This window comes from Colias philodice, chromosome 13 (assembly GCF_061535455.1).
Source record: "Colias philodice isolate Cphi_HAF_F1 chromosome 13, ilColPhil1 Martin Lab GWU primary, whole genome shotgun sequence".
Classification (NCBI taxonomy): domain Eukaryota; kingdom Metazoa; phylum Arthropoda; class Insecta; order Lepidoptera; family Pieridae; genus Colias; species Colias philodice.
Window position 1 is genome coordinate 3,261,930 of NC_143098.1, and position 15,854 is coordinate 3,277,783.

General features: G+C 31.0%; 1 protein-coding gene across 6 annotated transcripts in view; it reads left to right on the forward strand.

Moving 5' to 3' along the window:
- Positions 1-15,854, forward strand: part of chas (chascon) — an 88,644-nt gene that overhangs the window by 19,859 nt on the left and 52,931 nt on the right. For 2 of the 6 annotated variants that reach the window (XM_089702230.1, XM_089702229.1), the window contains exons 2-6: positions 11,381-11,613; positions 11,726-11,762; positions 12,099-12,268; positions 12,491-12,551; positions 12,774-12,958. In XM_089702230.1, coding sequence (XP_089558356.1) covers positions 11,491-11,613; positions 11,726-11,762; positions 12,099-12,268; positions 12,491-12,551; positions 12,774-12,958 — 576 coding nt within the window. In that variant the 5' untranslated portion in view covers positions 11,381-11,490. The other 4 variants (XM_089702232.1, XM_089702233.1, XM_089702234.1 and 1 more) reach the window with 4 other exon arrangements.

Here is a 15,854-nt window from a genome sequence, read left to right on the forward strand (position 1 = left end):
TTTATTTTTTTATGGGCCCTTGAAGTTATGAACATACTGGGTAATTTTATCTTTCTTGGCATTTAATTCTTTTTTTTATTCCATTCGAAGATCTAACGATAGTAAATGTTACCATACTGAATTGGCCTATCTTTCAGCTTAGCACACAAAAAAAAACAAGCATCTAGCGCAATAATTCACGTCACCATAAATAAAAATCTCATCGTACTCGGCGATAGATGAAAAATTGAAAAAAATGTAATAACTCCGAAAATACGAAAAATCGCATAACACACATGGGAGTGATTCGGATAGCCCTCTAAGTCCTCTACCTCCCAGCTTCAGTATATCACTACTTTTTGGGACACCCTGTATATATTTCATTTATATTTATAGAAATATTATATATTATTCTTCTTCTCATATGTATGTATGTATCTATTTGTGAACATATGTATATTATTTATCTCATTCTTGTGGCTTGTATATTATGCTGTTATTATTTTATTTATTGCTTTTTTTTTTTTAACTATTACCTATTTACTTTATTTTTGTATGTATATATTTATTTGTGCTCTGCCCTACTCCTATCCTTTACTTAATATCTCTCTGTACAACCGGTTGTCTGGAAGAAATCGCTATTTAGCGATAAGGCCGCCGTTTGTTACAATGTATCCTAGGATAAGTCTCAATTTGTAATTTATCTTAAGCAATAAAGCATAAATAAATAAAATAAATAGATAGTTGACCGCTTCCTTGGTACAGTGGTTGACGCATGAGCGTAGCGCGATGGGTCCTGGGTTCGATTCCCGGTGGAGACGAAGAAAAAAAGTCTCGGTCTGGTAGGACACAGAATGTTGATCACCTTCTTGTCCCTAAAGAAAATCGATCAATGAAACAGATGTATAATGCATCTGCCCCTTACCCCACTAGGGGACATGGGATTTCACTTTTTTTATTGTGATAGTTTAGTCTCTTGAAGTGGAAGGATTGTGGAGTCAGTTTGATGGATGAGCTAACGAATGAACCGTTTTTTAAACTCGAATTGTGTGGGACCGCAAACCGCAGCGTTTATCAGTTTTGATCAATATGAATTCGAGTTTCTGTTAGACTACAATATTTATGTTTTATATGTAAATACATATAAAAGATATTTGTTTAACAAAATTAGTGGAAGTTTTCACGTAATATAATTTTTGTTATTTTATTACATAGAGAGAGCTACTACTATCGATTACAATAATCAATTTTTATAAAATACTAAACCGCCTCCACATTGTCCAAATTCAATCAAATTTAAATGAGACAACGACATGTGAGGTTAATGCAGTAAAAAAAATTGATAATAAACACAAAAAAATATAATACAGTCGAATGGAGAACCTCATTTTTTGAAGTCTGTTGAAAAGTATTATAATGATGACGAACGAAAGTTGCGAAATTGTTTTAAAAAATGTAACTGAATCCAATCTCGGATCGTAAGCGATACCGTCCCCGGTAGTTACATTTCCTATCAATCAAACGGTGAGATAATAAAAAGTCCGCCGAAATATCAAATTATGGTTAATTTGATATTATCGGCCGTGGGGGAATTGTTGTCAATTTATTTTTAAACGAAAAATAAAACTCATTTATATTAGGTATCAATTTGTTTCTATATATAATATCATTGTGTTTGATTGTTGAATATTGATATAATGTGGTATAAAAGATTTTGTGATCCTTCTAAGAAGCGCTTAGAATGTTTTTGTAAATTATTAGTGCTTTGTGGATTTCCCAAATTTTGTAATCTTAATCTAGGCTTTATAGAATAATATCAAGTGTTTTAATATGATGCTTTGTTTGTAAAATTAAAATAGTGATTATAAAAATTGCATGCTATATGAAACAAAATCTAACTATAACTCATTTGAACTAATTTTAATTCATTACCTATTATTATGTATTCTTTGTCTTGACTAACCAATGCAATAATACAATGTGCGTGCGTTACAGTATTAATTTTTACTTAATTACCATATTATTCCAATATCATGATCAAATTGTCATAGTTAATTATGTCATTACAATTTAAAATACAAGTAGGTATATGAACTAATTTATAACTATTATTATATATTATAGTGTACTCAATATTTTTGATTAGATACGTTCTTTTGTAACGAGAGACGAGTGAACAAATTAAAGAAAGGCTCATTGAAGATAAACGAAATGACGTCAATATCTTCAATTACCTGTCCCTTTTCGGTTCGGCACTATAATCAATGGATAGTGACGTCACAGAATATTATGACGGTATACCAGCGGCCATATCACTACCTAGTATAAAACAAAGTCGCTTTCTCTGTCCCTATGTCCCTTTGTATGCTTAAATCTTTAAAACTACGCAACGGATTTTGATGCGGTTTTTTTAATAGATAGAGTGATTCAAGAGGAAGGTTTTAGTATATAATTTATTAGGTTTTAGACAAAGCGGGCGAAGCCGCGGGCGGTAAGCTAGTAAATTATAAATCTTCCTTGCCTGCGTCATTAAGTTCTGACTTTACGTCTGCGCTCCGTATATATTTGAAAAACTTCCTTCTAAAGCTGTAATTTCTAACTTACTCTTTTCTTCTTCTATTTGTAATTAACCGATAAATATGATTTTTGGTATATCCTCATCTTCTATAAAACTTTATATTCGAGTCTAGCCTCAACAAATTGACTAAAACTAAGTCATATTATTGTCCCTTACGTTGTAGCGTGAAACCTTTAAGAAACTTCGTTGTGAAAATAGTTTTTAGATTTTTCCACAATACCCGTTTACCACATCAGCCCAATTTTCTGATTGATGGTTCACCTCTATTTCCAAATGATTTCCACATCAATTAAAGTCTTCAATATACTTTTATCTTTACATATCGATGCCACGTACTTACGTATCGTGTAATTAGGCAAAGAAGGCACCTTGAGATGGAGAGCGCCTGTCCGTGACTCTTGGATATCCGATACGGATCAGTCAAGCGCGAGCCTCTGGTTACTAAAACTATACGTTGTATGTACATGCAGAGTTAACTTTGACATACAAATTATACGTAACTCGTTGATATTATGTCGTGTTTTAAGAAAAATATTATAGACTTTGAAATAATTTGGACGTAGCTAAGTAGTGTACAGTCGAGAAAAATATACTTAGTCTTTGTATTTAGAAGAAAGAATACGACTGTTTTGTGTATATTTAGGAGGTAATAATGAAGTAAAGATAATTAATATTCACTGTAAAATTCCAATCATGTAAAACGATTGAGAATTTGTAAACAATGACGTGTTGAGGCTATTTTATAAGTTTGGTTGTCATCAGAACATGAACCTGAAGACAAATATGAATAAATCTACATAATAATAAATTGTTTACGAAGGTAGAGCAATGGGTTATGGCACGATCGTTTTCTTAGCATTAATTCTAGAAAAATATAGTTGTTTAAGAATATTGTGGTATATTTATCGTGGTGCTTGTCGTTAAAGAAAAATTGAATAAATCGTTATATGGGGATATCGTGGGATATGAATAAAAACCCTATTACTTTGTATTTAACGGCCAGCATAAATGTGAACTGATGTAGGTATACTAATTTTGGTATAAGAAGTGATATTATCTAAGATGATATTTTAATTTACTTCATAGATTATTATTAGTATATTATAAGCATAATACATATAATAGTAAATTTTTTTGTAAGTTAAATAAATAAAGAAGCAAAGTAGAAGCAGGTACAATAGATAAGAAATCAGTAAGAACGTTACTAAGAAATTGCCTAAGTATACTACATGAATGAAACGAGTTTTGTAATCTTGAAGATCCTCTTATATATTTGCATATAATACGTTAAGTCGTCAATTCAATATTAAATTTAATTAGCAGTGAACCTATGCTCTAACAAAACAAAGAACTACTTCCGACCACTTTTGGCACACACTTACCAAACTTGTCAACTGACACAATGAATATTTGCGTGACTGTTATTCTTCATACGTAATAAGTTATATCTACGTGTACGATAACAATCGATCAATGAAAAAACATAATTGTCTAGCTAATTATCGATATCTCTTTTATACTCGATTCAAAATGACCGCAATATCTACATTCCTACATAATCCGATAATTAAACATATGCCCATGAGTAATTAACTCGATTTTTAGTCCGGTTTATGTTGACTTTATCACGCACGGTTTGGTTTTTGTTTAATTATAGTGCTGTTATATTGATGGATCTTTAATTTTGAAATTGATTTTGCTTGTATTGTTTGTAAAATTAAATATATTTTTTACCGTAAAACTGTTTGAGATAGTATGAACTGTTATTTGTTCTCATTCATTTTTACTAGGATTATAGGATATTTAGCTTTATATGTTTTAAGGAGTGGTTAGTTTTTAGTACATTACTTCCACCCTTATTTTAAAAAGAATGTGACTAAAAAGCAACATCTACACTACATGTGAAAGTTAGTGAGGATTGATAGATATACAACTTGCTACGCTACTCTTGCGTACTACTACTACGCTACTCTCTTAATTATTATACTGTTGTTTAAATCACTTTAAAGTTCGGTTATTGCGCCTATATTACAGGTTGGTACAAATGTAGTTCATTCCTCGATAACTATTAAATAATGACCGGTTGTCACCGTCTCCGTGGCCTTGTGAAGGCGCTCGGTCAATGGGCCACTTTTGGACTAACACTCTCGGTTTTATATGGCTAAACGTTTATGGGCAAAATATAGTCTACTAAGTTCTAATGATAGCTTTTTGGCGTATACAGATTATATTTGTTTTGTTTGCTACTAATTAGTCTTACGGCATTTGTTATTGTTATGAAATTTGTTTTCATTGAGTTGAGATATTGAATCTTCTCTTTCGCGGAAGACAGAAGCATAATAGTTAATAGAAGCCCTCTTAAATTATTATCGTATTAGTAAAATGCGGTTTTTAATTTGTTAGGTTTAAAGAATCATTTATTCTCATTTAAAGACTTAAAGCTAATTACATGAGAATAACATAACAAAGTAAATAAATAATCTAACAGTCGTCCGGGCACAGCTATTCCAAAGGTAGGTGTTTTATTCCAGAAGTGATTGGTCATTAAGTATGTGATCAGCTAGGCGCTTTTTAAATGTATAAATCGATTCAGCTGTTTTTATATCATTGTTTAGTTTATTATAGAATTTGGCACCTTCAAAAGTAATACATTTCTGTCCATAGCCGGTCCTGACCTTCGGTATGTCTAGATCCTTTGTGTTACGTTTAGAATAAGCTGGTTTATTTTTCGTGAAAGTTAGTGCTGTATGTATGTTCTTGTCTAAAATTTTCTTGATAAGAATACATGTTGTATATTTATATAATTGTTTGATGTTCATCAGTTTTGTGTCTTTATAAATTTTGATTGACGGTGTTAGGTAATGATAGTGATATAATATTTTAATTATTTTATTCTGAATTATTTGTAACTCTTTTAGTTTGTATTTGGGAGCACTTCCCCATACCTCGATTAAATACATAAGATGTGATTTTACTAAGGAATTATAAATATTTATGCGGACCTGTTTAGGAAGGCATCCTACAACCCTACGAAGTGAGCCAGCAAGGGATGAGAGTTTAGATTTAACATGGTCTATTTGAATGTTCCAGGACAAGCCACTATCTATTCTTAAACCAAGATATTTTTCATTATTTTTTTGTTGAAGTGGAATTCCATTCAAAGTAATTGGCACATGAGGTGGAATTTTTTTATTTTTAGCTTTAAAAATAACATAGGATGTTTTTAATACGTTAACAGTTAAGAGGTTGTACTGAAACCATTCAAATAAGTGGTTGAGGTCTTCCTGAGCTTGTGAAATAATATTATTTATACAGGATCCGAAATAAAATAGACATGTATCATCTGCGTATTGGGTAATTTCGCCATGTAGGCCTATGTCATGGATATTATTCACATAAATTAAGAACAACAGTGGTCCTAACACCGATCCCTGTGGTATTCCACAGGTCATTGGTAAGGGATCGCTTTGCGTATTGCCAATTTTGACAAGTTGTGTACGGTTATTTAGATATGAAATAAACATTTTTAGTGCAATACCAGTGATTCCAATAGCCTCGAGTTTTTTTATTAATAATGAGTGACTAACTGTGTCAAATGCTTTTTTTAAATCAATGAATACTCCTAAAGCAATATTTTTACGATCAAAGTTATGTTTAATATTTGTGACTAAATCTATTGTAGCTTTGTTCTATTATTTATCAATAAATTTTCCTTTCAAGAGACGTATTTGTTCGACAGTCACAAAGTTTATGTCACAAAATACCTATTACACATGTATAGTAACTGAACATTTAGGTAAAGAAAACAATCTAGATAATTTCAACTAATGATTTTCAAATGACATGTTAGCAATATATAATATGTAATGACCTGCTATTTACCTTTCGTGTCGAGTGTTCGTAACATCGTAGTGTTTTACGCAATATTTGTATCATACAATATGTTTACTTGACGGTAATTCATATGAAATATCCATCAATGGTTAATTATGAGTGATGTAAGGTTTCTGTATTATAAAGGTTTTCGCAGGTGAAGTGTATTTTATTGCTCTTTGATTTATTGTGCGCAATTTTTAAGTAATTATTGTGTATTACTTTTGAATAAATACATTTTTCTTTTAATGTGATTTTGTTTTAACATAGTTTCCTCACAGATTTTTATGTAATGATTATTCTTAGTAGTTACCTATAGATAGATACCCTATAAGATAGCGATAGTTTTATAATTTATAGTTATTTGGTTACAAAATTGATTGATGACACAGTTTCTAGTTTTAAGAATTCCTGATTATTTTCAACTATCATTTCCATTGATTTTGGGTAGGGTTCAATCGAATCACTTAGGTAGGTAGGTATTGTTCGTAAATAATTTTATAGTGACCACAATAGTGATCATGCGCAGGGCAATTATTAAAACATAAAAAATGTAGTTATTATAAACATAGTAATTATGATAATTGTAGAGTTTTTCCATTTAGGAGTCCAGTTTTTATCGTTTTATAATTGCATATTCATTCATTAGATGTTCATACCGTGAAATAGTTGGCCGTAATTTATCATTGTCATGTAGTTATAGGTAATTAAATAATTACCTACAAGTTCGTATTTGGGTTTACATATTCTTACATATAACATGTATTTGTGATATTTGAAAAATGCAAAAATTTATTTAATTTTCTTTGGTTTCGAAAAATCAAAATGCAATTAATATTAAAATCAAAAATTAAATGTTTTATAACTAACTGTTTAAGTTAGTGATGAAATATTTAAATTTATTAAAGGAAAGCCCGGATTTCTTGTGATTATTAATAGAGGAACCGACAATCATTGAGATATACATATATGGAGACGACACCGCCTACATCACTTATGTTCCGCTCAACATACGTCATGTGGCGTATGTTGAGCGGTTTTTTTTAATGGTTTTAAAGTGAAACGCATCAAATATGCCTTCGTGTGTGTTACGATATTGCACAAATAATACAAATAATACGGAAATGTGCAAAGGAATAACTTTCATCGGTAAGAACCTAACTAGATAATAATTTTTAAAACTTAGTTAGAGCAAAAAAATGGCGCACAGATTTTGTTCGTGGTGTCTCCTCCATACGTATAGTAATATTATCTCAATGCCGACAATACATACTTTAACTGTTTGCAAGCCAATTGTGAACAAATTCAATTATTGATGTTCGATAATTTATGTTTCCCGCGTAAATATGAGCTTAGGACGGACGTAGATAAAAAAGGATTAGTATTCGATGAAGTTAAAAATTAACTATAGTTTTTTTTTACAAAATACGGACTAAATTATAATATGTCAGTTAATAATATTTGGTATAAAAATACGAACCTATAATTTTCTAGTAAAAGTGATTACTATTTGCTATATAGGATAATTAATGTGGTTGTTATTAGTTTTTCATGAGACTGTAATAAAAATTGAATACACTTATCACTTATTTAATACACTTCTTAAAAAGAATAATCGAATAAAAGCCTAAAAGCGTATGATTTTTTATAGACTTTAATTTGTCGGTATCATTAACGGGTATTTTGCAACCTAATGCATAAATTAGTTCTCTATGACTCCTGACGCTTACTGACCTCTGTCAAAATATGGAAGGCATAAATTTACTCTGTGGCTTCTACTGCCTATCATTTTTGTAATGTACTCACTATATTTGGCTTGACCTTTTAGTACAAATACTTCGTAAATAAGCCTGTTGCAATCTCGATAATGGGCGGGGAAATAAATTAGGACAGAATTCTTTGTTATTCCTTTGTTTTGAAATTGGTCCGTGAGCATATTATTACGAATAAATAGGGGTATTTTGTAATAATTTCATCGTTAAAATTGTTATTATATTTTTAATTCAATATTTCGAAATATTTTTTAGTGTTTACGAATATAATGCGGTAAATTATATTATTTATATATATCTAAAATGTATTTTATACTCTTTTAGGTTCATCTTATATTCACAATAGATTTCATAGTCTCTGAGTTTACGCACTTTGCATTTTCTCTTCCAGAATTTTATATGAAAATGTTTACCCTCCTTTTTAAAGTTATCTCTTTTGTTTTCCTATATTATTAACCGTTAAATTTTGTCCACAATATTATGTAAACAACTTATCATCTTCCTCCGGGGGTCATTAAATCAACTAGAACAAGATGTTAACTTGATATAACCCATTGTATTCGACCTACAAGGTGATACAACATTTTAGCGACTGAATATCTACCCACACACTTGCGAAAATTCTGCTACGCTATTTCCTCCATTATAGCCTTATTGTTAGAGTTTGTTTTTGTATGCATATCATGTTTGTTTCAGCTAAGGTTAGCGGTAGTATTGTGCTATTGTTTAAAAGTAAGCCGTTCGATATTGATGGGCAATGCAGATAGTTAGATAGCCACAAGCAAAACGGGGTTGAATGCAAGGTCTAAAGCTCTTTGTGGCTCTCGAGCCTTTATGGAAGGATGTATCATGTGTGGATATAATGAGTTACAATGAAATTATTGATGTTTACAAAGTTTCAGTTCCCACTGATACCTAATATAATTCTATATGCTAGTAGTGTGAGCGTTCGTTTAGAATGATGTCTTTTTACCTTTGTACTTGTAGTTTCACGCTTTTATTATGCATCAAATTATAAATGAAAATTATTTAATAATTCGTATTTATTTATTATTTGTAGTATATTTTTTAAAAGTATTTTTGTATAAATTTGTTCTTAAATTGTAAATATAATACCGGTTCTGATGAAATTTCTTTTGTTGAAGAAAAAAAACTTAATAATGGTTTCAGGTAAGTCGACAAACTAACATTTGAATACCAAATATTGGATTTAAGTTCTTTACCTACCTAAACAAATATTTTAGTGTCATCACATACAATATCAATTACCTCTATAATAGTTATAATAGCATATGTGATCTGTTGCATGTGACATCTCCATTAAACCCATATAACCCAAAGCCCTGACCCGCATCAGCAATTTGTGCATCACAATGCTTGCGGCCTTGTCTCGCTGCAGTGACCACAAGGGCGCGGCCATCGTCACCAAACCCATTATATGTGAAATTATTCAGGAGTTAATTGGAAAAATTATAACAGACCTTGGGAATTCATAGAAATCTGTAACAAAGCCATGCGAAATATAAACATAGCACTAAATCTCCTGAATCCTGATGATGTCTTCAGCATGTTATCAAAGTAAAGCAAATTGTTGTGAATAGAAAAAAATATTCAAGTGTTTTCACCAGGTTCAAGTAGATATTAATCAGCATAAAACTATTCGCAAAACAAAACTGAAAGCAGGCATTGTTAGTGGATAATGTTAGACTATTTCTCAGGAATGCGTTTTATCTTGTTTCGTTTTGCTTCAGTAAATTATTGAATACTAAGAAAGTTTATCGGGGGTAGAAAGTGTAGAGCAATTTTGTTTTAAAGTTATGACAAAAGAAAGTCATTAGGGTTCGCGTAATCCAGTTTTCTACCTCTTGGGATAGCATTGATATTAATTGAAACTATTGCTCTGAGATTGAAACACTTTCTAGTATTCATTGTCTATGCAAGGGATTTATGGCCAAGGGAATTATAATATGAGGAATTAGAATGTAAGGAGCGTGTTATACAGTACTACAGACTATAAATATGTTGATAGTTTTTCCATAGATACAACAATTTTCAGATTGATACCATGTGCAGGTTAGTGTATCCTGAAGAAATTTATTTCGAAGAATAAAATAATTATAGTTTCAAGTAGGAAATACGGAAGTTAATTAATTTTATTTAAATAAAACATTTTTACTATATTCATAAAATAATAAATATTCCTAATGTCAAAATTAAAAAAAAAATGTTATGCTTAATCTGTGGGCTGTATGATCGGTAGTCCTTTGCCTCCCAAAACGGATTTTTAAAAAAAGAAAAAAAGAAGTAAATCGTTCTGTCAAATTAATTGCGCGGTTCATATTAGGAATGTGAAGCTATAAAATAATATATAAATAAGCGTTTGATATGAATCGCGCGTGATCGGCGCACAGACGTGCGATACAACGGAAACGGCCGCGTGACTAGTGGAATACTCATGCGACGCTTGAATTTAGGGTTACTACTATTAGAAAATGTTAGTACGATATTTTCTCTTACACGAGTATTTCTTACACTAGACCTGATAGATATTTAAAAAATACATAGATAATTAAAATTAACAAATGTGAAATGACATATAATAAAAAAAATTCTTCTATATTTCTAAAGGTAATAATTTTATTATTTTAGTGCCGTAAAGAATTTTAAAATTCTTTAATTTAATAAAAAAATAAATATAATATTTATATATTTGCTTTACTGATACTGATACTTTAAACATACATATTTTTATTTTTACTTTTTGGCGGGGAAATGTTTTTTTTTATTTGACAGCTACGATTTTAATTTCAAAATTAGCTAATTTGAATAGTGAATTATTTTATATAAGTATATAGTTTACCTTCTCTAATGTGACTTAAAAGTTTTTTGGAAAAAGAAAATAACTTGAAATTGGCAGCCCTTGAAACAATTGCAGGTGCCAAAAGAAAATGTTAATCCAAACAATTCATTAATTGCGTTGCAGCTAAACCTTCTTTTGTCTTCAGTCAATTATTAGCAAACGCACTGAACACGCGATTATTGCAAACAAGTGCGGTTGCAAATTTGATAAATTCCTATCTTAAATTTATAGTTATTTGCATAAAGTCGGTAGCAAAGTGTAGTAAGTAATAGCGCTAAATGATTTATAAACGGAACCTTAAATCATTATTGTAAATAGTTTCAGCAATAATGTGCAGTATATTTAGATGTAGAATAGACGGAAAACGTGATTAATTATCTCTCAATGTGTTGTGAATAAATAAACATAGTGCAGTTGCATGTATTTTAATGGTGACAGTTTTCACGTTGAGTGAGCATGGCGCCATCAAGCGGCGGCCGCGTGTACTATTACAATATACGACAAAGTCGCCGGAGCGGTCGAGTTACGATGGATTTAGTTTAGGCTACTCGGTAAGAGATGGCGCTGTTTTAAAATAAAGTTTTAACGTTTTACAAAAACTTTTGGATTTGTTACGTAACATTCTTTTGAAATAATCTAAGCTTTATTTTTATATTGTTGCAGGCCGAGCCAGGGGAAACTATAGCAACAACCAAAGAAGGCAAGTATTGATTTAGTAACATGTTTTTTAATTATGTACTCACCAAAAATAAACTTTTCATAGATAAATAAAATTTACTGTAACTTTTTTATTATTTCATATTGTAGATGAAAGAAGGAATAGTAGATAAAAATTTAATTCAAATTGAATTGCATGTTTCTACTATTCGTTCTTATAAAATATCAAGAGCAAAGCTCTCTTTAGCAAGTGCTCTTTAGAACAGCTTTATTTTCATAATTATTAAACTCTACAGCGTAATAAATAGCTAACCAAACATTATGTAATAATGAAAAAAATGTTTTTTTTTTTATATTAATTTTAATCCAATATCTACAGAAGAATGGGTGACCCGCAAGACCAGCGAAGTGACGACGACGCGGCAGATCGCGACGCGCGTCAAACGAGAGCTGGTATTGGAAGATGGACGTATTCTGAAGGATTCCGGACCAAAGATATCTACCTCGGTTAATGAGGACACGCATACCACTAATTTTCAACAAACTGAGGTGGGTTTATTTTATTCAACTTTATTGCACTAGATAACTCAAGTCTAGAATCCATTGTAAAAAAACGATGGTGTTATCGCTAAATGGGATCATTATGAATTAAATTTAAATATGTATGTAAGAACTGAAATTGAAATAAATAAGAAATATTATTTTGTGTGAATGGAACATGTATTATTAATTAATAATCAAATTGTAAATGTTAATGTTGTTCGTTTACAGCACAGAGTACCTGAGGAGCAGAAAGAAAATGCATCTATAGCTGGGGAAAAATCACCTGATGGTAAGTTAGCATATAATTTTAACGTATTTATAGGTACCTAATCGTAAGACTGTAAATACAATTACTTAGGTACTAATAAAGATTTTTAAGATAAAAATATGAACATACTTTGATTATAGCAATTAATTTACCTATAATCCAAAGTATTATTTGTCTATAGTTTATAATCTCCCGAAATATTGTTATTATAAAATTCTTGCATAAAACAAAACTCTCTTTCAGTACTCGACGCGCCGGACGGAATAATAGCGCCTGTAGACGCAAAAGTTCTTGTATCTTCGAAAGTGGTCGCCAACCCTGATGGGAAAGTGAGAGAGAGCCATGAGAGAAAGGTTCTCACTCGGAATGTTACGGAGAGAGTTAGAGAGACGGAGGAGAGAATACACACGGGAGATACTACGCATGAGGTGAGTGTTTTAAATTATATAGTTAGATGATAGAATTTAGGAATTTAATAGTTGTAGTGGAAGTAATTAAAGCTATAGAGAGTCAAGAGAGAAAAGTTCTCACTCGGAATGTTACGGAGAGAGTTAGAGAGACGGAGGAGAGAATACACACGGGAGATACTACGCATGAGGTGAGTGGTTTATTTAGAAGTAAAATAGATGTAGTAGTTATAGTAGATGTAGGTAAATTTATAGATAGCTATAAACAAAAGGTCCTTTGGAGTATCACTGAGTGAGAGCCGCACGAGGTGATTCTTATCGTATGTAGATGCTTAGAAATAAAAGATGTTATAATATTGTAAAGTCACCCTCGGTAGCAGGCAAAATGTGGAATTTATATTCAATCAAATTTCTATATGTTTATACGGTTTTACAAGCGAGCAATATTAGAAAAATACATATAAACGTTTTATTGATAAATAAAAGTAAAGATTAGGCTGCCTATGGTTATTGTTATGGCATCGACAAATGAATTGGATGAGCATCAATTAATATTCAGGCATTGAAAAGATAGTCTCTTTTTAATGTCTTATTAAGTGCCGACTTTTTAAGGTGGAGACTTTAAAAAGTCGGCAATACAACTTTGGACACGCCTGTAGATGACTATGGGCTGTGAAATTGCTTACCACCAGGCGATCCACATGCTGGTTTACCTAAGCTTATATTAAAAAATAAATAATAATATGAGGGAAAAACGATAAACAAATTACAAAAATCAAGTAGGTACTTACCTTTTTACCGTACATTATAAAGCTTAATAAGTTATCATATTATCCATATACAAAAGGAATTTTAACACCTCGTAAAATAACAAACATAAGTCATAAGCTCACAGGCATTCCCATAAAAGCATAAGTATTATGGCAGACATTAAGCAATGTACTTGTAATAGTACATAATATTTCGATTTAGCTAGCTTTTAGTGCTCGGCTATAAAGATACTATCGTACCGCAATGTGCTCGTCAGGCTGAGATTGGAATTTTGTTTACTTTTGATAAAGATTCAATCTACGGTAATAATTATATTTATAATAAGCATATAAAAATTAAGTTATGTTTGATCACACTTTAACAGGCAGTCTTCGTACCTCTGTAACCTTGTGAAAAAAGAATAATAAAATATTAAGTGTGAATAGTACGTTTAATTCAAAAAAGAGCATTACAAATAGAAACTCAAACTACGTTAATTTGACCAACGTAAATATTTAACTTTTGGTAAAAATTGTGATATTTTTAGTATATGAAGTTCTAAAATCGAAATCACATTCTTTAGTTCCATCCTCGAAATTCAGTAATTATAGTATCCTTGGCCTCCTTACTCATTTTAAAATGAAGCCTTCACGTAATTCACTCCACATTATACCACTTATAGCACGCAAACTTTCCACTTGATTTGTCCCTATAAGCTTTTAGTCCATTGCCTATCGCCTCACAAGACGCGTCAAGTGTCAGAGACACCGCTGACAATCGACAGGTATGATACGCTAATGGAGGTTTAAATCGACCACATTTCTGCCTTGTTTATTTTTATTGTATATGTACTTGAACGTGAAGGATTGACTGATATGATTGTGGGGTAAAATATTGAGTTATTTTATCGATATTTTTATTAATTGTTGTGAGATTTAAATATATTGGTCAATTTAAAAGTCATGTCACTTATTTAGTACATTTTCTTAATCAGCAGTGTTGTGTCAGTCTTATAGGTCACGGTGTAGATATAGATTATTTTATTTATTTACTGGATTAGATTTTTGCACAATTGAATAATGAGCATTGTATGCTTTTATGAACCATAATGCATATTGATGGAGTTAAGAATGACTCTTCAAACTCATGCTCGCAAACACGTATGTAACTATAAGTTAAAAAGATTATCGAAAAAAGGGAATAAGTGAAGCGTAAAATGGAGCAATGCTTTATATTATAGATGAGTGTTCACATAAATCGATGGGTGCTTTAAAATTATAATTTGTTCGAGGAGATAGGCCGCCGCGGGCGTCGCGCCTACGCTAGGGACAGCGCTTTGCTGGCAAAAGCTCACGTTATTTAATAGACAGTTTCAAATATTTTAAAGATTGATTTATTCGAACATTGTTGTGGGTAATTTATGAGGTGTTTAGTTCACTTCTTTTTTAGGGCGTATATTTTTAACACTGATTTTTTTTTGTAATAAAAATGGCTTAGTAAATAGTGTAAAAGGTGGAAAAGAGAGAAACTATATAAATGACGATACGATAATATATACTTACCATATACTTACATTTTTATTAAAAAAACAATGGAGCTGCAAAGCTTCATCCACATACATTAATCATTATAAACACGAAAAAGATCAGACAAATCTCTTACAAACAATTTCTTCACCGCCCATGTTCTCCCATTAGTCTTTGCCAAAGCATGCATGTCATTGCAACACTTACATACTTACATTACAGCAATGTTGTTAAGCGACAATACACAATCGGAATCTTCGATATGTTGCAATCGATAAGCAGATCAGTGGGTCAAACCGAATAATTGGCATACAGATAACATCGCGCGGCTGCACTTGCTTTTATGTAGGGTTTAATGCCTTTGATTTATGAAGTGATAATTTTATGAACATGTATGACCAGTTTTAATTTTATAAATAGGTTTGTTTGCTAAAATTAAAGATTTAAATAAATAAAGTAACAAACAGTTTTAAAATACGTACCTTTTAAGAACATATTATATAAATAGTCAAGGATATAAATAAATGGCAAATAGCTTAGAGTAAATAGTATTGAGAGCGAACTTGACATAAGCTTTTATTCGACGCTAGCTAGAGTAAAATTTTAATTGTATTTGATTAAAGTGTGACGTTACGATAATA